General features: G+C 35.6%; 1 protein-coding gene across 6 annotated transcripts in view; it reads left to right on the plus strand.

Annotated features, from left to right (window-relative positions):
- npnta (nephronectin a) overlaps positions 1-26,416 on the plus strand; it is a 47,422-nt gene that overhangs the window by 11,747 nt on the left and 9,259 nt on the right. Inside the window, exons 3-9 of one of the 6 annotated variants that reach the window (XM_082164308.1) lie at positions 2,864-2,914; positions 7,826-7,918; positions 13,274-13,366; positions 17,733-17,852; positions 20,472-20,591; positions 23,125-23,259; positions 24,819-24,941. In XM_082164308.1, the coding sequence (XP_082020434.1) occupies positions 2,864-2,914; positions 7,826-7,918; positions 13,274-13,366; positions 17,733-17,852; positions 20,472-20,591; positions 23,125-23,259; positions 24,819-24,941 (735 nt within the window). The remainder of the gene's footprint in view (positions 1-2,863; positions 2,915-7,825; positions 7,919-13,273; positions 13,367-17,732; positions 17,853-20,471; positions 20,592-23,124; positions 23,260-24,818; positions 24,942-26,416) is intronic. The other 5 variants (XM_082164309.1, XM_082164310.1, XM_082164311.1 and 2 more) reach the window with 5 other exon arrangements.

Here is a 26,416-nt window from a genome sequence, read left to right on the forward strand (position 1 = left end):
TACAGTATATATTATCAAGTTTAATTGTATCCCTTCCATCCATTGTATTACCCGTAATACCTTTAGTTGGATCAAGCTTGGATTATGCAGATCTGTAATGTGCGATCCATAATAAATGCATTCATCTCACACTAGAAGTGATGATGCCTCTCAAATCTTACACCGCATTAATCACGTAATGATCTTCAAGTACGGATTAGCTCATTTTATTGCGTTATCATGGAATCAGAGGATGTGCTCCCGCTGCTCATATTAATAGCGTCTTATGCTTCATTTATCAGCTGCCATATGTTCGCTACAAATCTAAAAAAGATATGCCATGCTTCTGAACAAATGTTTGACCGTATCAAAAAATGGAACAAGCCTAGCGCTGATTCATGGGCTACTTTGTGATGCATGAGTATTAGCGGCACAATGTATCGGGCAGCCTGACAAATGCAAGATTCTCTGCATGGCTTGTGCACATGATAGCTCAGCTGTTGCCTTTGCCAAAGAATTACAGTTCATGAGGGTCACATGCTGAGGGGCTCCAAAAGCTAATGCTTATGCTTCTATGCTAGTAGATTCAGCATTTCGTCTTTATACCGTATTTTGTAACAAATTAATGTTTTCTTTGTGTGACTGTGTGTGTATGTGTGCAAATGTCTCTCACACTTCACGTGGCCGAGGTACGCCTTTGCAGATTGCGTATTTTGGATAGTTGAAAACGCTGAAAACGGTCATTTGAAGTAAATAAATATGCACAATGGGCGGCAAACAAACCGATTCTGTCCTCAATCACAGACAGCAAGACAGCCAGCGGCTGAACTCATTAAGGGCGTTAAGTGCTCCATCGTGACTGATTACGGGATCCCTGCATCTCATATCTTTGATGAAATTGATTGATGATCACCGACCGGCCAAAACAAACCGCAGCAATTTCAATTCAATTCGATTTGAATTGAATTGAATTGAATTGAAATTGCTGCGGTTTGTTTTGGCCGGTCGGTGATCATACGGGGTGAAGATGCACATTGAGAATGAAGGCCGTAATAAATGCATCCCCGAACACAGAGTCCTCAGGGAAAGTGCTCGGCTCTGAAATGCTTTTCAAATATCCATCCAGTCAAAGGTTTTGATAGGCGCCGCAGTCATACTTTATCTGGCTCCATTCTCACCTCAATAACAGGAACATGAAGCTGCAATATTTGACTTTCTCAGAACAGCTGGTTTAGGGGGTAGCCCTCGGTTTCTTGGGCTGAATTCGTGATTAAGATTATACCTCACACAGTCGAAATTAGATTCCCCAATCATAACAACCTAATCATCTAGAGTTAACAAGATCTCCAGCTGAGGATGAATTTTGATGAAGTTCCTTCACGAGAACGGCTCAGTGCGAGAGTGAAATATCTATCTCAAGCGTCAGGACATCTCGGACTGTAATCTCTCTCTCGTTCTCTCTCTAAAAACTGGATTTTAAAGGAACGTTCCGGGTTCAATACAAGTTAAGCTCTATCAACAGCTTTCATAGCATAGTGTGGATTACCCTGGAAGATCATTTCGGCTCATCCCTCAGGTTATAAAAAGAGCAAAAATCATAGTTACAGTAAAGCACGTACACTGCAAGTGCTTAAGGACAGGCAGTCAACATTAAAATGTCTTCATTACGGTTCAAACGCTTGGGGTCAGTAAGATTTATTTGAATAACCTAATACTTTTATTCAGCAAGAATCCATTAAATTGATGATCTATTCTTCTAAAAGATTTTTTTTTTTCAAATAAATGCTGAACTTTCTATTCATCCCAAAAAAAATAAAAAAAGATCATCACAGTTTCTACACAAATATCAAGCAACAACTTAAGCTGTTTTCAACATTGATAATAATAAGATATGTTTCCTGAGCATCAAATCAGCATATTAGAATGATTTGTCGGTCAGACGTCCTTGGCCAATGAAAGCTTCTGTCAGTTTGAAGGTCTGGATATGCAAGACTAGGTCAGGTGAATCCGAAACCAGTATCATACACTTATACTTCCAGTTAAGACCAATTTAACTAAATAAATCATTCAGTAACATGGTGTATAGCACCATGGTATCTTTTGAAGAGTAATGTTAGCTTTGAGAGTCGTCACTTCTGTAGTTTAAAGCATCATTTAATTTGAAGTAATTGGCCCTCATGAGGACCAGTGAGGTCAGGCGGGACAAGAGGGATTTAATAGTTGAACATCTGCAACACCGACTATCCTGTTCTTAAGCTGCTCCTAAAATACCAGCTCAGCAAAATGTTACTCCAATGTTTGAGCATCAGTAGTTCACAGGGGAGTGTGTGTGTGAAGCTGTGTGACTGAGGAACTGCAAAGAACCCTTTGTTAGTGAGGCTGCCCTGCCTGGGCAAGAGAACATAGGAACTAGAGGAGTGAAACTCGGTTTTGTGGACCGATGAATCAAAATTTGAAGACAAATGTCTTCTTTTTTTGTACTTTGGAAACAGTTTAAGCTTTGTTGAACACAGCTTTGATATGGTGTTTTGCACTTCGTAACAATGTGTCCATTCACAGTAATATTGTGAAATTATTACTTACATTATTACACAATTTGAATATATTTTCAAATGTAATTTATTCCTGTGATGCAAAGAATTTTCAGCATCAAAAAGAAACTTTTTGAAACATAAATGTCACTTGTGATTTTTCCCTGAAAAAAAGTTCTTATTACCACGTGAAATGTGAGAGACTTTAATCTTTAATCTGTGTGTGGATTGTATGTGTTGCGTTTATAATGCTTGTCCATCATCAGCATGGCTCCCATGTAATGTTTTCATCTCACATTTAGATGAAGCTTCTTTATTCTTTATTTTTTTTTGTCTGGCCGTTTGTTTTGCAGCCGTCTACGTCTTAACCCGCAGAGTAATCGGGATAAGGTGCCAACCCCAAGGTTAGCACCACATCATATTTCCTTTGCAATCATCTTGCCTCAGCGTCATTCAGAGCACGCATCCGCTGAATACCGAGTTCCCGTTTATTTATAGTCCCCCGCGCGCACTCCTCCTTTGAGAATATCCTGATATCCTGTGAACACTTCACACCTGCTCCTGCTTCCATCTGAATATCTGGACCCTCCAGGATATTTGGATATCACTGTTTATATTCATATTTGTTTGTTCCCCCACGTCAGCCTCAAAGGATCTCACATCAAGGGTCTTTTAACACAGCAGTAGAGAGAGAGGACAGGAATGATGGAGGATGGAATCAGGAAACCAGATTTAAACTGGCATCTCCCATATGAGCGGTACTGCTAAATATCATGCATCTGTTTTATTGGCTTCCTGCGGATAACACGTCCAAAGCAAAAACAACAACAACAAACATTTTAACTACTTAATTAGTTAGCTATCTAGTTGTCCTGTTGAGGCATTTATGATGCGACGTGTGTAATGTATAATTAAAACTGAAATATAAATATAAAAGTAGAAAATATTCTAAATATTAAAGTTAACATTTAATATAATTTTTCAGATAGCACAGGTACGTCTGTAAGATGTCTCTTAGAGATCTGGAAAACATCTGCAGTGTAAATACATCTGATAAACATCGTAGAAAAAGCAGTTTTACATACATTTTAAACCATAAACATCCTTAAGTCATCTTCTGACAGGAGACGTCTCAGAGACGGTTTGCAGATGAGCAAACACTCTAAAAAATACATCTTTCAGATGTAAATGCAGACGTCAAATAGACGTCTCTAAGATGTTCGTGTGCTTTCAGGGAGATGAATACAGCGTTGTAGCCTAACCACCATTAACCACCAATCGCAATAAGCTCCGCGTTTTGTTACTTTCGATTAGAAACAAGAAGAGTTTAAAACTTGCATTTTCAGTTGAATTTAGGGAAACCACTTAAAACATTTGTTGTGTTGAGCTATTTCACTTACTTTTGTTTTATTTGTTCAATGCAAACAGCCGAAAGTCTATACATTTTGCCAATAAACCTTATTTGTTGTGGGGGTTGAATAATTTCAATTACAACTGTGTGTATGTGTGTATGTATGTATGCATGTATAATATTTATTATAAATTGATGTATTCATTAGTTTATGTTTTATTTATTTATTCATATATAATATGTTATATATGTATTTATTTTTAGATGGGATATTGTAGTGTAGTTACTCAGTGTGAAACTTAAATATAAATATCTAAGTAAAAAGATTATAAATATTAAAGCTAACTTTTAATATAATTTTTAAATACAATTTTATGTCATTTTTAAATTCTACATTATGTCCATGAACAACAAAAATCTATTGGATGGTACAGGTCTGGCACAAACCACTAGGACATGGTGCGGATGTGCTTTGCAAGGTTTATTGATTTTTCCAGCTTGGAAAAATCATTATTAGCTTTTTAAATACTTAGTGGGCCTTATTATGAATCTTATTTTCATAAAATTCACCAATAACACTTCCTGACATTGCTTTGAAGCTGCCATCCGGTCATGCGTCATCAGAGCGCATGGATTGATAGGTATGCAATGCCGAGAATGAAAGTCTCCAGGGGTGGAGGAGCGCATGTGGTGAGAGAGGAGCTAGGCGTTTTGAAGCCAGCGGGACCGTTTGATGTGGTTTGTCAATAACGGGTACTTCCCTTGGCCCGTTTCGCCTGTGGTTTGTGTTCCAAGTGTCGGCATTTCTCTGAACCGGACCGCGGCAGATAGGTTTCCCTTTAAAGCCCTGTCCTTAAGCTCTTCATTCGTCAGCACTTAAAAATATAACCACTGCTTGTGATCACACAGCGTCCCACCAGGATTAATCCATGATTTCATCACATTTGATAACTGTCTGGCTAGCGAGATAAGGCAGCCGCCCGGATAAACTCTCAATGTCAGAGAACTCGTTTGCGGTTTCCTTGTTTGTCTCCTGCCAGCTTAGGGTTTACCACCAAATTAGGGCCCATGTTTGTCCTTTTGTGTTTTAACCGTAGGGTTTGATCTTACTGTCTAACCTCTATATTGAATAACAGGTTAAAAGCAAGGTCAACATGTACCTTTGATTAGCTTACTCAATCTAATAAGGTGGAATGAGACGGGCTGATTCTTATCTCAGCATTTTGCCAGTGTGGGCTAATGCTTTTCCGCCTTCATGCAGTTTGAACAGTCTGAAAGTAGATATATGTGTCTTTTATCACTAGTACACACTAGTCTTGCTTTCACCATCTGGGGTCAAGGGGTTATATAGCATCTTTTCTCATTCATGTCTTTTGTAGTATTTTTGTGTGTGTATTTGTGGTGTATTCTTAGCTCCTCTTTCACTCTGAGAATGGCACCAGTGAGGACAATTAACAGCTCTGATAGGCCTCTATAATTGGAGACTCAACGAAGCTTTCAATGGAAATTAGTCTCAGTCGACTGCAGACTGTATGAACCACCACTGAGTGCTCTAGTCCAGCCTAATGTTACAGCCAGGGTTGGTAAATTGAAACTAAACTTATATAAAATAAATGTTAGCTGAAATATATAAAACATTAAAACATTTTTTTTAAATGTATTTCATAGTTGCCAAAGCAAATTTGCTAAAACAGAAATAAAAATGTAATATATTTAATTAAATAAAAAACTAATAAAATTGACAAAATGACTAAAACTTTGAGTAAAATGAAAATGGAAAATACAAAAATAAAATAAAAAATATAAAAATAAATTATATATATATATATATATATATTTATATAGAGGTCTATATATGAAGACTTCAGGTGCAAAAGCCTCTAAATGCCATCTGAAATTTTCTTCTAAAATGAGCATTTTTATCAAGCTCGTATATTTAGGTTCAGTAATTTCACTTTCATGACAATTATTAGCTCATTTTCATTGCCATTAAAGTGAAATAACTGAACATAAACATACAAGCTTGATAAAAATCCTCATTCTAGAAGACAATATCAGATGGCACTTAGAGGCTTTTGCATCTGAAGTCTTCATACACTCCTGGGAGAAAAAAATAATAAAAAAAGCCAAGCCAAAAATGGCTAAAACCTAAGCTTTCAATTGTCTTAACGACAACTTATTGGTCAGAAAACTGACAAAATCTAAACAATTGCACTACTTAAAAAGCCATTCGAGTTTCAGAAAAAAACATCAAAGACAGAATGAAGTTTTTGTCAGAATATGGGAAGTTGTGTGTGGAGTGATGAATCACAATGAAACACGAGTTGCATAGTGAAGCTCCAGAGCGGTGTCTTCAGAAATCTGATGAGAAATATAATAATAAATGCATCTCTAGCACAGTGAAGCGTGAGGAAGAGACTGTGTCATTGTGTGAGGAGCCTTTTTATCTGCTGCTATTGGTGAGTTTCTTCACTGTGAAAAGTCATTTAATGCTTTAGAGTACAGGAGAATAATGCAGAATGGCTTGCTTCCCAAAAATGAAAAGTTGAAATCAGATGTTGTTTTTCAACAAGACAATGAAAAATGCAAAGACAGCCAAGAAATGGCTTGAGAACAAGTCCATCAGGCTCATGTTTTGGCATCGGTCAGAGTCCAGATTTGAACCCTATAGTTAATATTTGGACTGGCAGACATTTTCCAACTACTCATGAACTATTTGAAGCCATTAACATTGAGTGGAACAACACTGACTCTTCTTCCTGTAAAAAGCTGTCTGCAAGAAAGCTATTCTGTGCTGAGTCACTTTGTGCAATTCCTGCTAATTTCCTTACCAGTGATTTGTGATTACAATGGTTGAGACCATTAAAATACCATTAAATATTTTGGCTTGGCCCTGCAAATGCTGGTGATCAAGTAACTAGGGTAAATTGGGTAACTTTTTTTTTTAAATATACATTTTATTCCTCATAAATTTTCAAAAAATATATAATAATGACAATTATTTTATGTTATATAATCATAAAACATTTAATATGAAAATAAACCAAAATAGAATACCAGTATAATTCATACTAAAGACTCATGTTTATTTACATAACAATAAAAAATGTGCTTGGAAGCATACTTTCATTAATTCACTAATGACTATGCCATTTGGGCATCTTTGACGTACTACTTCGAACATAATTTGATTTGCGTTGCTCTGAACCTAATCTGGTATGCTATAAAAGACTTATCAGTTTCCTGTGCTGTTATTTAGCAGCAGGGCTGCAAACACAGAATCATTCTGACAACATTAGGAAGAGCAGTATGGGATGGGATGTAGCTTTTTTTTTTTTTTTTTTTTCATGTTTTGAAGATGTCAGAGGCAGTATTTACCCCATATTCAACCCTGAGGATGTTTTCGGTAACTCTTGATTTTAAGGTTAAGTAGTTACACGTTACTACATGTACTTACTATTGTAATAACAGTAAATTATGCATAATTACAAGTATCTAACCCTAAACCAAACCCTAACCCTAACCCTAACCGTAACTCTATAGTAAGTACATGTAGTTAATTGATATTACTCAGTACTTATTTGAGCAATAAAATGCAGTTCCCTCAGTCTCGGATCTAAAATGCTTCTGATGTTGCACAGCTCTGGGCTGCTTCCCAATCCAAATGTGAGATGTAATGAGACATAAAGCAGAAGTGAGGTGGACCGTACACTCGGTTCATTAAAAAGACCAAGGCAAACAATGAATTATTGATGTAGGGGGCCAGCGTTCCAAAATAATGCTTTTGTGGATCTCTCGCCACAATATCCTCAAGGTCTAATTGTATGGACACTTATTTCCCACAGTGAGAACGGTTAGTTTTTTTCTTAGCACGAAAACTTAAGCCTGTTTTTTTGTTCCGTGTTTCCACATCTACTGCACAGACTTTGGAGTAAAATGATACTGATGATCTTTTTGCCTACAGCCGTATGTCAGCACGGATGCAAACACGGAGAATGCGTGGGACCCAACAAATGCAAGTGCCATCCAGGTTATACAGGAAAAACATGCAACCAAGGTAAGTGCTGAAGTGTGCTTACAGTACCTTTAAATCCATCTCTCTTTCTATTCTAAAGCACCAATTTGTCACTGCATTCATTTAAAGGCCTCTGGATGTAGATGTTACGCTGTAGGTCTACACAAAACAATGTATCTGTTGTATTGAGTGATGTAGTGATTCAGGATGCGAGGTTTCCCTTAAGCTGATAATATCTCAATTACTGAACTAAGAACGCTGTACCGAAAATAAAACGGAGCCAAGGGACTAAATTCCGTCTGTAGTTGTCTCATCAGAAGAACGCTGGCGTCGGAGATAACCCCTGATTTAACAGGCGCATTTCCATTTGAGAGGAGAAGGCTGGGAGATTTAAACAGAGGATTCTGTGCCCTCTGGAAGGCAAAGGGAGAAGGTGTAATTAAAAGACGGGAAGGAAAGGGAAAACAATCCCCTCTGGAATGTGGAATAGAATCTTTTCGGTTTTCCCTTGCGTCATGGTTTCATGTCAAGTCGATTAAACTTCTTTAGCATTGCTGGACTGGGTGGAAATGATTGAATTAAAAAAAAAAGATCATCACAACAGATGACGTTTCTAACAGCTTCACTTGGCTTCCGTGGCGAGAGCGATTAAAAGAATCTGATGGGATTTATTGGAAGTTACAAATATTTGTCATGCCAAGGGCTTATTTGTCCTGCGTGTTTCAAACTTTGACAGGTGCTGGTTAGCGCGGACACCTGGGTGGCATATTAAAATGATCGGTGGAAATAATCAAGCCTTTCATTTTCAGTGTGACTGACTGAAGTGTTTTTCAAACCACTAATTGTTTTTTTTTTATTGAAATTATTTGTAACACAACAATCAGCATGCAAATTAAATTATACCACACAAGATGCCCAATCACTTGTATTTCATAAGCTATTGCAATAATTGCTAATATTATTCATCATTTATTTTGAATCCTTTGTGAAATCATAGTCGATACTTTGCAATGCAAACGTTGATTGTTAATAGCTCTATACTAATACTAATGTAATCAAAATGTGTTTTACGTATTAGTTCATTTTTGTATTGACAATCTTTATATTAATAAATATAATATTATACAATTGGGCCTAAAACTAACTTTTTGCCACACCTGCCAATGGCCAGTGACTTATAAATATTTTTTACCAGCCATGAAACATAATGTTACAAAATGTATTCAGTCAAGAGCAGAGTGATTGTTGTCTGTCTTTTGTTGTTTGATTGACACACAAACAGCAGCAGGTATATTAGGTTGCTGTCACTTTAAGAGCTAATGCACGGATCCAATACACTGATACACATGCGTTTTATTTCTCAACTGATTACGCTTAATTATAAATGATATAAATGACAATGTTTACAAGGATACTCGCCAAGACGGGCATTTTGACATCATTTTGTTTGAATATGTCTTTTCAAGTGCAAGAAGATGTGAAAGAGAGCTCAATCCAATGTTGATTTTAACTCGCATTTGGTGCTTGGCGAGTGTTAATTTTAGACCCTGCATATATATATATATATATGTGTGTGTATATATATATACACACACACATCAGCTCAGCCATCAATTTGCTACTTTTTTTTTATACCTGAAACCCTTTTATAAAGCAGGGCCTCAATGTTAAAAGGATCCACCACAAGTGATTAGTGCAGAGAAAACCACATGCAGAACTGAACAGGAACAATGATAAAGAGCTTAGTGCTTAATCCATTACAATGAGGTGGGATAACACCCCCAAAGTTTAATAGCCAAATTGGGATTTAAAGGTGATGCGTGTCATTTTTCGATCTTAAAATACTTTCACCTATCCTAGATTAATATGCAAAGACAAGCATTGGGCTCTGCAGTGCTTTTAAAGGATATAATATATTTTGATCATAAATATAAAATGATGAACCTGTCACAGAGATGTTGGCTCAAACAAGCGTTTGGGGCATCCGTTTATCTTAATCACGTTCTCCTGGTTCGTGGTTTGGCTGGTTACACACTTTACATGTTGTATATTTGATAGAACATGTGACATGTAGGACAGCATTTCATGTATCTCAAAATTGCAGCCTGCAAAATGCCGTGAAGAGCACCTTAAATAAAGCAATGAGAGTGCATCACAGAGATTTTACCATAGTTTTTAAAAATGGATAATTCTGACCAGTGTTGGCGTAACGCATTACAAGTAACGCAATTTAAGTACTTAGATTACTTTTCCAAGTTACATGCAAGGTAACACATTACTTTTATATTTTCAACAAAATATATGAGTTACTTTTTCAAAAAAGTAACACAAGTTACTTTGTTTTCCAATTTATTGAGTGACAGCTCTCCTGTCCTCGTGTTGAGACTAATCGTGAGAGGCGTTGTGTGCGCTGTGTAAACATGACGGTTATTGTAGTTCTAGACCACAATATGCATTTACTTATCTCACTCTTGGTGTAAAAGGACCTTTTATATTTCCCAAAATACTTTTTGTTATTAAAAAAACAAATACGCAAGCCCAGCCCAAGTGACTAAAAGTAACTCTAAAGTAATGTAACACACTTTTTGTAGCTAAGTAACGCAATCAGTTACTTTTTAGGGAGTAACACAATATTGTAACGCATTACTTTTAAAAGTAACTTTCCCAAACACTGGTTCTTACTGTTAATTCTAATTGCTTGAACCATATGTAGAGCTGTCAGAAGCTTCATGAGCATAACCAAAATATGTTTACAGTTGCCACATTAATACATAACTGATGTCTGGAAACTGAACTATCGATTTTATGACAAGAAATAGTCAAAATTGTAGTTTTATGCAATTAAAGGTATAGTTCAACCTGTCATCACTTACTCACCCTCAAGTTGTTCCAATCCTGTATGAATTTCTTTCTTCTGCTGAACACAAAAGAAGATATTTTAAAGAATGTCAGTAATCAAACTGTTGACTGCACCCATTGACTTCCATAATAGAAAAAATAAATAAAATCTATGGAAGTCAATGGGGCGCATCAACTGTTTGATTACTGACATTCTACAAAATACTATCCTTTTAAAGCACAATAGCATTCACCTCCTTTGATTCTCAATTTTGCCAGTAAGCTAATGGCTGCAGATGCTCTTCACTGTAACATCACTGTCATGGAGATGATCTGAGGCAGATGGGCATCTTTGCCCAGAACAAATAAACTCATTAAAGCGCTAATCCATTTAGGAGTCAAGTTACACAGAGCTGCATTCGGCTCTCCATGGATCAAATCAATTTAATAAGATGCTAATTTTCAGAGGAGGTCTCTGTTAATGAGAATCTGCTTACCTGCTGTTCCTAGAATCAGTCAGGAATCCATTATGGGCCATCAAATATTGTAAAATGCTCTCAGATATGAAGATAGATCTGCTTTATGGTCTAACAATGCGTTATCCAGGGTGCACTTCTCCGTAGCCCATATTAAATGGCTATTAAAGCAATTGTTTTTAACATCATGCATAAATTGCCTTGTGCACATGACATATGTAACTAAAATAGATGTTCCAGTCTCATGCTAAACTTTTGGCAAAATAGTAAGATTTCAAAGGGGTTGGCTCATACAAAATGTACACCTTTTAGTCTGATTGAACTGAATGTTGGACAGTTTGGGGCCTTTTTCATTTGGTCAGGCTGAGAGAGCAGATTATTCTGATTACAGATTAGAAAATAAATATTCACCTCTTAAAGGTTCAGTAGAAAAAACAAAACAGCTAAAAGATGAAAAATAGTCATCTAAAGCTAAACTACAACTGTTTTTGACTAACATCATACATAGTCTTCAGGGCAAGCATAGAATAAAAATGTTTTCTTTGGTGTCTTAATGTTTAAAAATAATTAAACTCACATATGGACCCACGGATTTTAAAAGTTGCAAAGCCTACATCATAAATGTTTGATTTTCGGCAAGCCAGGGGCACAATAACGGTTAATGTGTTTTGTTTTTTGAAAAACAATGTTCATTTCCGTGTGATATTTTGAGTTGGAAAGCCAAGCAGCTGAGGGGATTATATGGGATTCTTTACATGTCATCATATAATTAAGATGTAAAGCGCCGACATTGTTCTGTAACACTGACATTCCCGGCTCTCATTTTTTATTCCAGTGTCAATCACAGACAGTTGTTGGTACTGTATTCGTATTTTTGAAAGCTGAAGGGTTACATTGGACTATAAACACTTTAAATACCAAACCCTTCAGTCACTCTCCACTATTTTTAGGTTTTGTCTTTTTGTTCATCACCTAATATCAGCTGCTCCAGAACAAAAGGGGTCAGGATTTTTCCAGTCATTATGGTTGGTGCTCACCGTGTAATTATGCAGCTGAGACTAGACCTGCCCACTTTTATTTATATCCAAAAAAGAACCATTTTCTGCAGACAAGGGATCTTACTGTAACTTTTTCTTCCAAGAAATCATAAAATCAAAATTGAGTTTCAACAAGAAACAGCTTTGGCAGCCCATTTCTGTTCTATTTCTGTATTTGACAATAAATAATGTCGGACAAGACTTTCAGTTTTATGATTAATGGAATGGATTGTGAAAAGTGCTCTTTATGTGAACGGGGGTTGGAAGGAGCAAAAAGGAAAGTCATTTCAGAGGTGGTAATACATTTTGATGAAAAATGAAAAAGACTAATATGAAGAAATATTAATATTTTAATATTTATTCATTTTTTATTCAAATATAATGATCTTTTCCACCTCAGAAATGTCCCTTGCATATACAGACTTTCGCCTGCGCACAAGAAACTTTTTGCATGCTCATGAGAAACTTTTCACTTGGTAAATAGGACAATACACACAGCCGTATTGAGAAATAACCCCATTTCTTTGTGCCGTTTCTCGGCCGTCACAGAGGATGCGTTATAGTGGACATAAGGCCGTGAAATTAGAGATATACTTCCCTAACGAAAGCCGTATTTTTATTAACTCATGCGCATCCATACTCTCCTTTTCTTCATAGTAAAATGGCAGTGGACGCACAAATGAAATAGGTTATTATATACATACACATAAAATTGTAACGTTTGAGCACTGCGCACATTTAAAACGTTTCTCGTGAGTTTTTGCAAAGGTCCCTTTAGGGGCTCCGTAGTAATGTCTCTCTTTTGGTGTTACCAAGGCAATATGAATGAATACTTCTCACAATCAAACCCAGTCCTACGTTGTTTAGCACAGAATATGCTGAAGCTAAAAGCATGTCCAGGGCTTTCTTATTGTATCTCCTAATTTGCATATAATCTTTATTTACTGAATAATGTTATTATTCTCCTCTACAGGAATATTTGCATACATGTTTTTGTCCACGTTATCCTGTGTGCTGTTATCTGTCTGTTTTCCTCACTCCTAAAGAAGAGCAGGGCTATGTTATCCCCCCATTATGGCACAGTCACCCTCCTGTTTTTGTTCCCATGGACCACCAGCCGATTGCGGTGCCTTCAGAGGGTGAGCTAATCCTCTGTGTGTGATTTTCATGTAAGAGCACTCACCGGGTGATGCCTGCGTCCCGAATGCCACCCCTCTGGCCCACGTGCATGGTGCGAGAGTCAGGACTTTCCTTTCAGCAGATCCCCAAAGCCTCCACAGGCATGGCCGGAATGACATGGAGAAAGCCATGCATGCCTTGGCAGAAACACACACTTATGAAGCCTTTAAGAGGCTGTAATGTTTCACTCTGCTTTCTTTCTCCTACACACACATCCTGTCTGTGTCTGTCAGTTCCTCTGAACTTCTTTTATCCGCGAGCACTCCAGTGGCTGTCCGGCTGCTCTCCTCCTCTTTGACCTTCTGCCTGTCTCCTCTATCTCAGGCCCATCTCCAGTTCCCAAACAAATATCCTGTCATTCAAAAAGCGTCTGTCATGTTATTGTTGTTGTTGTTGTTGTTGTTGTTGTCGTTGTTGTTGTTGTTGTCTGCCTCTGAGATAATTCTGGTCATGATTTTTCAATCAGACCTGCAGTGTGGGATGTCAGTTTCAAGTGAACTGCCCTCACTATCTATCTATCTATCTATCTATCTATCTATCTATCTATCTATCTATCTATCTATCTATCTATCTATCTATCTATCTATCTATCTATCTATCTATCTATCTATCTATCTATCTATCTATCTATCTATCTATCCCAATCAAATCATCCATCCATCCATCCATCCATCCATCCAGTCCAATCCAATCCAATCCCATCTCATCCATCCATCCATCCATCCATCCAAATCAATACAATACAATACAATACAATACAATACAATACAATACAATACAATACAATACAATACAATACAATACAATACAATACAATACAATACAATGCAATACAATACCATCCATCCATCCATCCATCCATCTGCATTTTGATGGAATTATTGGTTGCCATGGTAAATATTTTAAGGGTGGTATGATGGCTGGTAAATAATCTTGTTAATCTGTTCTCTCTCTCTCTCTCTCTCTCTCTCTCTCTCTCTCTCTCTCTCTCTCTCTCTTTTTTTCTTCACTACTCATAAGTACAACACTCAGAAATAGTCTGCAGTCACACTTTCTATTCGGTGTAAACTTGTTCAATCTACCTGCACTCTGTTCATGGTTTTCAACACCTTCTCACCTCCTACCCTCCATTTTCCCCGCTCCAAACTGGACAATTTAGGCGTTTTTATTATTATCATTCCTTATCATTAGTTTGCCATGTGTTGCAGCTCAGAGCTGTCTCCTGCGAAGAATGGCTATTCTGGGAATGTGACATTTCAGTTCTGCTGTTTTCAGCGTTATTTTAGTTAGCAAAGGGCCAATGAGTCTCCTCTCTCCTGTGATGATGGGTTAGTTTCCTCTTCACCTCCGCTGACAGAAACAGGAGTTTTTCTAAACGTCTTTCTGCAGTGTATTTGTTTGCTTGCTGCTGTGCTCAGAGAGTTGAGTTACAGCCTGAACCACTGAGACTTTGTGCGATATAGACGTGTACAGTAAATGAGGTTCTGCAATTTTACAAGATGATTTGATATCACTTGGTTTAGTGAGTAAGGTGTGATTAAATATTTTGTTTTCACATATTTTTTTCTTAAAGCTCACCCAAAAATTTAAATTCTGTCATTATTCATTCTCCCTCATTTCTTCCATGAAACATTAAAGCAGACGTTTGACAGAATGTTCTGCCTGCCCTTATTCCTGCAATGGATTTGAATACAAGCTCAATTAATGACATAAATTTAACTCATTTTTTCATTTTATTATTTTTTATTGGATGATGTATGAAATGTTGATGTATGTTGTTAATAATAATAATAATAATCTTGATGTATGATGGTGATAATAATGATAATAATAATTGTCCGTACAAAGAATATGAATTCTAGCTCAATTAATGACAAAACACCATATAAATACCCCAAAAAAATATCCATGCATTTTTGTCTTTTCAAAATATCTTCTGTTGTATTTCATATATAAGTAATTACAGGCTTAGAAATCATGAGCACATAGAGAACTTTTTCTCTAATATTCTATTTATATATTTTGATATTAATATTACATTTTTAGGATGAATTATAATAATCCATATTTTAATACTTTAAGATTCTTTTAATATTTGATTCTTCCCCTAGAAGTCTTTTTATTTCTTATTTCACTTCATAGAAGTGTCTGGCCACAATTCCAACTAGTGTCTGAAGACTTTTTTCCAAAAAGTGTTGCAAATGCCCAGCTAAAATCCACAAGCAAAGAACGTTGTCAAGGAAAGGGTCAACGTTAGTCAATTATGTCCCAAATCATCATGAAACTGCAGCCTAATTGAGAATTGAAATTCGGAGTGCGTAATCACGGCTTCAGCAGCTCAGAGCCGCAATATATACTTACAGGAGAATGTGGTACGGTTTGAAAAGGTGTCAAAGATTTAGACTCGATTTTGATTCCACTTTGAAACCGAGAGATTGATTTGGTCCTAGTGGTGGACTCTCGGTAAGATGAATGGCAGTGATTGTAGCTGTCCACACGCACCTCTGCTAATCATCCCAGTCGAGTGACCTCCCACCACTGCCAATTACCAGTAATACACTGCTATTCATCTATTTAAATCAGTGCCACCTGTCAAATATAGCCAGCACGCGCTTCTCTAGGAATGCATTCCGCGCATAACCGACCGCTAAAGATGGCGCCATTCTCTCAGAACTGGGCCATGCCAAAGACCCTCATGTACACCAGCCAGGAGGATCTATTTTCAGTCCGGTGCAAATGAGACTGCAGGCATCATGCTACGTGTCTGGCCTATAAACCTGGCTGTGTAGCTTATGATATTGAGATGTAAGTGATATGTAGCCCTGCTGATGGCCCATGTGGATATATGGTTGAGCACGGATTGAACTATATCGGTTTTTTTTCCTCCCAAATACAAATCAAGCATTTCTTTGACTTGGTGATAGAAAACCTCTTACTTGTATTTTTTCTCCCAGCTCTCAACAGATGAGGGCTACTTTTGCGCGACTCAATAATCATTTGAGGAATGGATAAACAAACAATCACTTAACCTTGTGGATAAATAGATAAAATAATAATAATTTATCAAGTAATCAAAATTAATCAATTAATAAAAAAAAGTATTTTCTAATTAGCTAATTGAATTATTTTCTAATAGCTTATAGAATTATTTTCTAATAGCTTATTTTCTAATAAGCTAATTGAAAATACAATGTTTGTTTCACTATTACAATATTGAACTAATCTTTTTTTTTTATATTGATACAATTGAAATCATTATTTCTTTCGGAGAATTACACAACATTTTCACACTGACTTTTCCTTTTGTAAAATAGAAAACACCAGATATTTATTAATTAATTAATTCATTCATTCATTCATTCATTCATTCATTAATTGATTGCTTGATTGATTAATTAAGTAATTAATTAATCAACACATAAATTATGCAGTTTTCAGATCAGCATTTCATAGTTATTTTAGTATTATTAGCATACTATTATAGTATTTATTAATATTTTAAATGACTTTTTATTTTTAATTTTAGTAATTTCTTCGCCATTTTTATTATTTTTCTAATATTTCTTACATTTGTACAAATTTTCAAATGTTCAAATTCTTTTTTATATTTAACTTAAACTCACTTTATTTCAATTTAACTTTTTTTTCCATCTGATATATATAATATATATTTATGAAAATTATTTTGAATAATTTTAGTTTAAGTTTTAGTAACAATAACACCAATTCAGCAATTGAGAAAAAAGAAATCATGAAAAAATTGGTCTCATAATGTGATGTTTTTTTATGTTATGTATACGCATACATACACATATATGTTTTTTTGCTATTATGCATAGTTCTATTATTGATTTACCTCTTTGGTCTGGCACTGAATCTGCTGTCCTGAAGTTACAGTTTTAAGGTGGTTATGGTTCAAATTGTCTCTATATGGCAGTAAGGTTAGTGTTCAAAGTCTAGAAATAGTTCAACAGCTTCAAAGTTTAGAATATTGTAAAATATTTAAAGTCTGGTAATGAGTTCGTAGTTGACCTTTGCAGAGTTGAGCAGAGTTTTCAAAAGGAAGAAGTTACTTTTTGTGTTAGACGCAGAATGTTGGAAGCTAAAGCTCAGGTTTGTTGAAGTGCAGCGTCCTGTGGAGTGAGGCGCTCAGAGGTGGGCCTGTCCCGACACGGTGGCCTGCGGCTTCACCTTCTTCTAGCAGACGCCGCCTCACAGGTTTAAAAGGATTGACCTTTTAAATTTGACCTCTGGTTTAAGCCTAATTCCTTTGCTCTCTCACAGGAGGATGTTCTAACCTCCCCCTCTCTGTTCTTCTGTCTGCAGACTTGAACGAGTGCGGCCTCAAGCCTCGGCCCTGTAAACACAGGTGCATGAACACATACGGGAGCTACAAATGCTATTGCCTGAACGGATACATGCTGTTACCTGATGGGAGCTGTGGAAGTGAGTTACGTCTGTTTTACACGTGCTGTCCTACTGTGTCAATGGTTTAATAGCTCTTCGGCGCTTTGCTTGAAACGGATGATAGTGTCAACCACAATGTGTATGTTTTGTTTCTACAAGCTGGATTTCTACAAGCAATATACTTATGGTTCCAAAAAGCTTTACAAAGAATGAGATAATGCAAAAATACAGACAACAGAAAATTAGGATTATTAAAAATAGTTTTATTTTTATGGTTTCATTTAAAAAAGAGAACAAAAAACAGTACTGTCTTCCTTTTTATTTTATTTTATTTTATTTTATTTTATTTTATTTTATTTTATTTTATTTTATTTTATTTTATTTTATTTTATTTTATTTTATTTTATTTTATTTTATTTTATTTTATTTTATTTTATTTTATTTTATTTTATTTTATTTTATTATTTCATTTTATGCATTTAAATGGTTTTATTTCCACACTGAAAAAAGAGAAAATAGCCATTTTCCTTCTGTATATTTTATTTATTTGTTTGTTTTGGTTTGTGTTGTTTTGTTTTGTGAAAAAGGTTTTATTTTTTCCACATAAAAAAAAAAGGAAAATCGCAAATTTCCTTTTGTTTTGATTTATTATTTTATTTTCTTTATTATATTTTCTTTATTACATTTATTTTCCCTTTTATTAAAAAGAAAGTCACAAGTTTCCTTCCGGGATTTTATTTTATTTAGTATTTTTTATGTGTGTTTTTATAGTCTCTTCTGCCATACACAAATCACTCTAAGAGCTCAGGGCGTCCCTCAACCCTGCAGAGAGCTTTCAAGTGACTCACAAAAAAAAAAAAAAAATTGAGAAAGCTGTGAACTTCAACCCTGCCAGGCTAAGGCTAAGTGTTATTGCTGGCCTTAAGCTATCCTCCCTACGCCAAGTGGACTGTGCCTGTGCTTGCCTGGTACTAAGTGTGCTTCCAGAGGCTTCAAGATTACACTCTCTGATAAATATTTTCTCACCTACCCACAACTCACACTTCAGCAAACACCACTGAATCACAGAGTTAATCAAAGTATGGTGATGTGGGTGGTACAATCATTGTCAATGCTCGGATGGCAGATTACTGCATAGTTTGGAGAGGTTGGGTGCTGATCTGATAAAAGTCTGCACAAGCTCAAATTATTCATAACTTGATGGTAAAAAAAAAAATGCTCTTTTGAAATCAGCTTCATCACTGTACATCAAATACTGTAAGTGGCAAATTTTATTTTATTTTATTTTATTTTATTTTATTTTATTTTATTTTATTTTATTTTATTTTATTTTATTTTATTTTATTTTATTTTATTTTATTTTATTTTATTTTATTTTATTTTATTTTATTTTATTTTATTTTATTTATTTTATTTTAAATGGTTTTATTTTTCCACATTGAAAAAAGAGAAAATTGCAATTTTCCTTCAGTATATTTTATTTATTTATTTGTTTGTTTTGTGAAAAAGGTTTTATTTTTTCCACATTAAAAAAATAATATCTTTGTTTTGTTTTGTCACAGTTTGGAGAGGTTGGGTGCTGATCTGATAAGAGTATGCAGAAGCTCAAATTATACATAACTTTATGTTATTTGACGGTAAAAAAAATGCTCTTTTGAAATCAGCTTCATCGCTGTACGTCAAATTCTGTAAGTGCTAAATATGCCGACTTGTAAATTCAACTTGATGTAATGTCTGTTCGATTTTTGGGGTTTAATAGTTATTTTATGTTATTATTATTTTTTGTTATTATTAAACTTCTTTTTATTAAATTCAGTTTAATTAAAATGATCATTAATTAAACGTATTCCACCTGCAATGAAAAATAATTATGAATACAAATAAATGTAGAAAATATGAATTTATAATAATAATAATAACTATTTAATTATTCACGAAATACACAAAATTGCTCAAAATTAATGGTCAAACATTAATTAAAACACTTATGTTAAACAAAATTTGCTCAAAACTCAATTCAAACTGCCATAATTGGCTAAACAAGCACAATTTTATTTTAATGCTATTTGATTTATTTTTACTGTGGTATTTTAACCTGGCCCAGAATTGAGATCTATTACTTATGCAGTACACACAAATTTAAAGGTTTCGTAACCCATCTCTTTCTTATTTCATTTCCTTCCAAGACTTTAGAAAATAATTGAGTTTTTTTGTTTGGTTTGGTTTGTTTTTCAACCAGCATTAGCAGGAATAATGTGGCATCTTCTTTTCTCTAGAGTGTTTTTTACCTCGCTGTCTGGTGTAAAATGGGCTGTGCTGTCTGTGACGACCCCCTCGACACACTAGTTGAGAATGTTTCTCCGCAGGGCTAATAGATCACTGCACAATCTAATAACGCAAGGTTATCTGCTTCACTGCTCGTTTCCTTCAAGGCCATGAAGCTAAATATGGAAAAGTGTGTTCCCTTCTGCGACCTGTGGCCTTGCACCCTATTTAATGGCTGTTCATCTTTGTTCTCTTGCTTGGATGCTTATATATGGAACATCTGCTGGTACATTTTGCATTCCATGTACAGTGTGCTTTGTATACTTGAGTGGTTCTGTGTGGAGGAAATGTGTATCATAAGTGCTAAACCTGGTGTGTGCATCTTTCTGTCAGATGCCCGGACATGCAGCATGGCGAACTGCCAGTACGGCTGTGAAGTAATGAAAGGAGAGGTTCGCTGCCAGTGCCCGTCTCCAGGTCTGCAGCTCGCTCCAGATGGCAGGACCTGTGTGGGTATGTGTTCATGGCTAATGCATTACTTTAATTGGTAATCGAATTTTCACTGATCTTTAGAAAGAAAGCTCATTATTGTCACGGATAGGAGGCTGTAGAAAGCACACGACGAAGATGGCGGTGAACAAATACAAAAGTCTTTAATCCAACAGCAAACACAGAAGAGTACGACACTGATAACACCAACAATAACTGAACAGAACAGGGAGTATAAGTACACATAGCAAATGAGGACACTAAACAGGGCCAGCTGGGCAGAGATTAACCAATCAGACACCATAGCAACTAATGAGAATGAATACAGACATGACAGAAACTACTAAACAGGACATGATTGTGACAAACTTTCTCCCAAAATAACCATAGCTGCGCCTGGAATCTCATACTTTCTTGAGCAGGTTCTACATTTGAATTGGAAATTACTTCGCGACCGTTAAAAAAGTATGTTCTATTTAGTATGCGTGTGTATAGTATGAATGTAATCTGGACGTACTACATTCGCCATGTGGTCATTATTATGTGATCTACCAGCGTCAGTTACGTCGCTTCACTGCCATTCATAAATCTTCTCCCGTGGCCTCATGGGATAGTAAAGAGTCCATCGTATGCACACTTCAGAATCTCACCGGAAGTAATGGGTCATGCGGGGCCTTTTCACCTTTTCGAATACTATGCATTCAGACGTACTACTCTGTTGGCGCACTGTTTTTTGCATACTATAGGGAAGTATTCGATTTTGGACGCAGAGCACCTAAAAATCTGCTATCAAAAGTGTCAATATTTTATATTTATAATAAATTGTATAAATAATATATATATATATATATATATATATATATATATATATATATATATATATATATATATTAATTAATATGTATAAATTATATACAAAAAATATGTATACATTATTATATAAATTTTATAATATTTAATTGAATAAAAAATAATATATATATATATATATATATATATATATATATATATATATATATATATAGATATAGATATAGATGTATAGATATAGCACATTACTAGCATGATTAGCACGTTGCTAGCATGATTTAACATGTTGGTAACATGATTTAGCACATTGCTAAGATGATTTGACCTCTTGTTAGCATTATTTAGCACATTGCTAGCATGATTAACATATTTTCTAGCATGATTTAGCATGTTGTTAGCATGATTTAACATCTTGCTAGCATAATTTAACATCTTGCTAGCATAATTTAGCACATTGCTAGAATGTTGTTAGGATGATAAATCAGAACAGTCTGAAGGTCTTACCCGAGTTTGGTGGTTCTAGCTTTAAAGCTCTAGGAGGAGTAGCAGTCAGACATTTTAGTCTCAGAAGAAGAAGTTTAAATAGCATTCGGCTTTCTCAAGCCAACTTAATGATATGTCACTAGCAATGCCATTCCTAATACTACAACTACTACTAATAATATGAGACTAGCAATGCCATTTCCAGGAAACTTGAATACTGTAAATTGCTTTGGATGGAAGCATCTGCTGATTTGCATAAATGTAAATCGATGTAGACTTAAGGCAGAAAAAAAAAAAAACATTAAATAAAAAATGACATGACCCCTTTCAGTCAAAAGAAGAATGAGCACGATCTCTTTGCGCTCTGTCTTGTCACCTTTTGAAAGTGTGACATGTTTTTTTTTTTTTTTTTTTTGTGGCTGTCAGAAAAGATGACAAACCTTTGCTATACGAAAGTCACAAAACAGTTTTACTTTCACTCACGCTTTCTCCTGCTACAAAACCGTGCGGCTCGCACCAGCCCTTGACAACAGAGCTGTGCTTCTTTCGTTTGATATGCTTATTATGCGTTAAGTGCTTGGAAATGTCATTGTGGCGTTTGATAATGACTGTTTTAATGGCATGCCGTAGTCCTAGAGACGGCAACTACATACACAGTTTGAAGAAGCAGATATTCACATCTTCACCACACAGATCACTAAATCACAAACGGAATGCGACAAATTGAGTCAGTTAACCTAAAGCTCTTCTACGCACATTTGTCTTGCTTGACTCTTAACATTTTTTCCACTTTTTTCTGGAGGCTATGAGGAGGAGGGGAGTGCAGAAAACAGTGTGCGTTTTTTAAAAGGGCACCATAAATCATGAGACTGACCATCTTAATGTTTCACGGCACAGGTGTTCAGCTCTTTAGGCATTTCAGCAGAGGACTTTTATCGCTCCGAGGAGGGCAGCTTTTGTTAGATGGATGTCTGTACATGCACACATAAGTGTTGAGTTTGAATGGCACTCCTGCAGAGCATTCACACGCTGCTTGATGCAGATTTTTGATAATACTTAAATGCGGCATATGCCAGCACAAAACATCACAGTGTACAATTAATCCTGACAGCATAATGCAACACATCAATTCAAGGGTCATGAATTATATAAGTATACTTTTGAGGTGATCAGAACCAATGTGTTGCTGACCTTTTTTACTTTGATCCAAACTGGAGCTTGAAAAAGAATAGAGAAATGATGGATTGGTGTGTTTGTTTCGCAGATGTGGATGAATGCGCCACGGGTCATGCGGTTTGTCCCCGTTTCCGTAAGTGCATCAACACATTTGGGAGTTACATCTGCAAGTGCCATGATGGCTTTGACCTGCAGTACATCAATGGGAAATTTCAGTGTACAGGTAAGCTGGTGGTGGATATAGTGTACATTAACATTACATTCAGAGACAACATCCAAAAACCTTTCAAACAATGGGATTTGTTGGAATAGTGTAGCATTGTTTGATTTGATGATTCTCAAACACAGAAAAAAAATTGCAATTGCTTTTGCTTGTCTTGAAGAATTCCAAAGAAAATCTTTGACTTAACTCACATTCTTGCCAACAGTGGACATTTTGCGCCAAGTTCAGGTTTTAAATGATATTGTGCCACTTTTTTTAAAACATTCTTTTTGAGTTTAAAATAATAATAATATTATCAACATTTCTCTGTTTCAAAGCTCAGGGAGCTGGTCTGTAAGAAGCATTTTATGGGTTTTTATGTGAACACAGTAGGCCTATAAGTTACCTCGTATTAGCTAATTGTAAGAAATTATTGCATGTGTCCTTCATTGACAAGACATTTCAATAAACCATAATGCATTGAGAAAATCTATCCAATGGTGGATGAGCCAAGTAGAAAATGCCTGTTGAAAAATGGCATGTTATTGTGAAATCTTGTTTAATCAAAATAACTATTTTTAACCTGTTTGCACTATGCTAAGTAGTGATGCACCAAAATTTCGGTAACCGGAAAGATTAGGAAAAAACAACAACAATAAATGTTTTATTGAAAACATTACAGAGGCCATTTTATGCCCTTTTATAAAGTCTTGATTTAGTTTTTGGTGTCTACTAGAAGAGGTTTTCATGTTTGAATGTTAATAAAAAACATTATTTTTGAGCAACCATTGTTGCAGCACCTCTCTTCCCAGTCTGTCAGTAACGCTCTGTTTAGTTCCTGTCTCTATGAAGCCCCTCCTTCTGAAAAGCACACTGTGCTCTGATTGGTCGTCTGGATCAGTGTGTTGTAATTGGTCACCGCTTTGAGCGTGTTTGGGAAATGTCACGTCCCTTACCATAACCACGAGATTCAACACACTATTTACTCAACTCAACCAGACCTCACACCTTTATTTATTTTTGCGCATGCCTTGGACGGCGATTATTTAAATGAGGAATATTGTGACGTGTTTGTTCCCGAAAGAAAACTCAAGACTACCAAAAATCTAAAATATTCGGCCAAAACAACAACAACAACAAAATAATTTTTGTGTTTCGGCTGAAATGGCTTTGGAGGGACAAAGTCATTAATCATCAGTGACGTTTAATTAGTGCTTCTTCCAGGAACAATGGCACTCTGATTGGTCGGCTGGACCAGTGTGTTGTGATTGGTCAATCGCTTCCAGCGTGTTTGGGAAATGTCACGACCCTTACCATAACCGCTAGTTTCAACACACTACTAACTCAACTCAACCAAGCCCCTTTATTTATTTATTTTGCGGGAATTATTTAAATAAGGAATATTGTGATGTTTTTGTTCCCGAAAGAAAAATCAAGACTACAATAAAGGCATTTTAAGGAGTTCAGAAAAAAGAAGAAGCTAGTGTTGTTCTCTAGTTTTGGAACAGAGCTGATGACTTCTATTTTAAAATCTACCTGATCTCACAGAAGCAATTCTTTCTGCTTTAATGATCCTTTAGATGTGAACGAATGCTCTTCGAGTCAACACCAGTGTGGACCCTACGCCACCTGCTATAACACACCTGGTTCATACAAGTGCAAGTGTAAGGATGACTACAGAGGCGTGGGTTACGACTGCAAACGTAAGTATGCAAACCAAAGAATTACTGCGATTGAATATTGAGATCCACTTCAAAGTGTTTACTTTTTGTCACTGTTATAACGAACACGTTTTAAACTGAGAATAAAATCAATATCACAACAAAAAAAATATCTAATTTGCATTAATGAACACACTCTATGCATAAACTGATCAAATTATAGCTCAGGCAACAATTTAATTGGTCCCCATCTGTTCTCAGTTGCAGTGATTTTGATTAATTTTGATTAAAAGCAGCTGTATAAAGTAAAATAAGGTGGAACGGTGCTTTCAAAGGCACTTCAGGATAAAGGTTTGGAAAGGCTTAAGTCAGGAGTCATTAGTATAAAGGCTTTAAGCACAAAAGCTAAGGCAAGGTTATCATTAAGAGGTGGACCTCGAAAGTAGACAACCAAAGAGGCTGATCACAGACGCTGCCAGGAGATTGATGGACTTTGATGGAGCTATAGGCCTTTTTGTGGCAAAAACTGATCTGGCTTTTGTGCATGAACGGTGACAAAGTAGACTGAGGTAAACCATTACTGCAGTTTGCACTGGTGAATGCATGTTCTTTGTAGATGTTCTTCGCCTTGGCCTGGGATTGGGGCACTTGTCAGGAAAGAAAAGAAGATGGATGATGAAAAATCTTGACGAAAAGCCGGAGCCTCAGCCCGGATGTTGAACATAGGTAGATTGTTCACATTTTTGTGACAGCATCCCATAGCACAATCCCAATGGAGTGTATAGTGGCTGAATGACAGGAAAGATAATGTTCATGAGCGGAGGTGTCGGAGTCCTGACTGAAATCCTTAAAAAAATCTCTGGAATGAATTAAGTCAGACAGTCCCTCAAAGGTTACAATTGCATATTTGTAGATAATGATAAATTATACAAAATGTAGCACATTTTGTAGTAAACATTTTAGTAGTAAAAATGTATATGAAAAAAAACAAAAAAAAACACTGCTGTTCAAAATATTGGGATAAAAATAAGATTTTAAAGATTTTTTTTTCCGAAAGAAGTCTTTTATGTTAACCAAGGCTTAATTTATTTAATCAGAAATACAGAAAAAAAATTGTAATAATGTGAAGTGATATAGCAATACTGTTTTCTAATTTAATATTTTTTAAATGTAATTTAATCCTGTGATTTTTCATCAGTCACATGATCCTTCGGAAATCATTTTGAATTCCTGCTCAAGACACATTTCTTCTTATTATCAATGGTAAAACAGTTGTGCTGCTTAATATTTTTGTGGAAACTGTGGCACATTTTTTTTCAGGTTTCTTTGACGAATAGAAAGAACAGCATTTATTTGAAATAGAAATGTCTTGTAACGTTATAAATGGTTTTACTATCACTTTTGATTAATTTAATGCATCCTCGCTGAAGAAATGAATGAATTTATTTAAGAAAATAGTACTGACCCCAAATTTTTGAACTGTAGAGTATATATAATATTTTTTATATATTTTACAC

The sequence above is a fragment of the Leuciscus leuciscus genome (genome assembly GCF_965113295.1).
Source record: "Leuciscus leuciscus genome assembly, chromosome: 3".
Classification (NCBI taxonomy): Eukaryota; Metazoa; Chordata; class Actinopteri; order Cypriniformes; family Leuciscidae; genus Leuciscus; species Leuciscus leuciscus.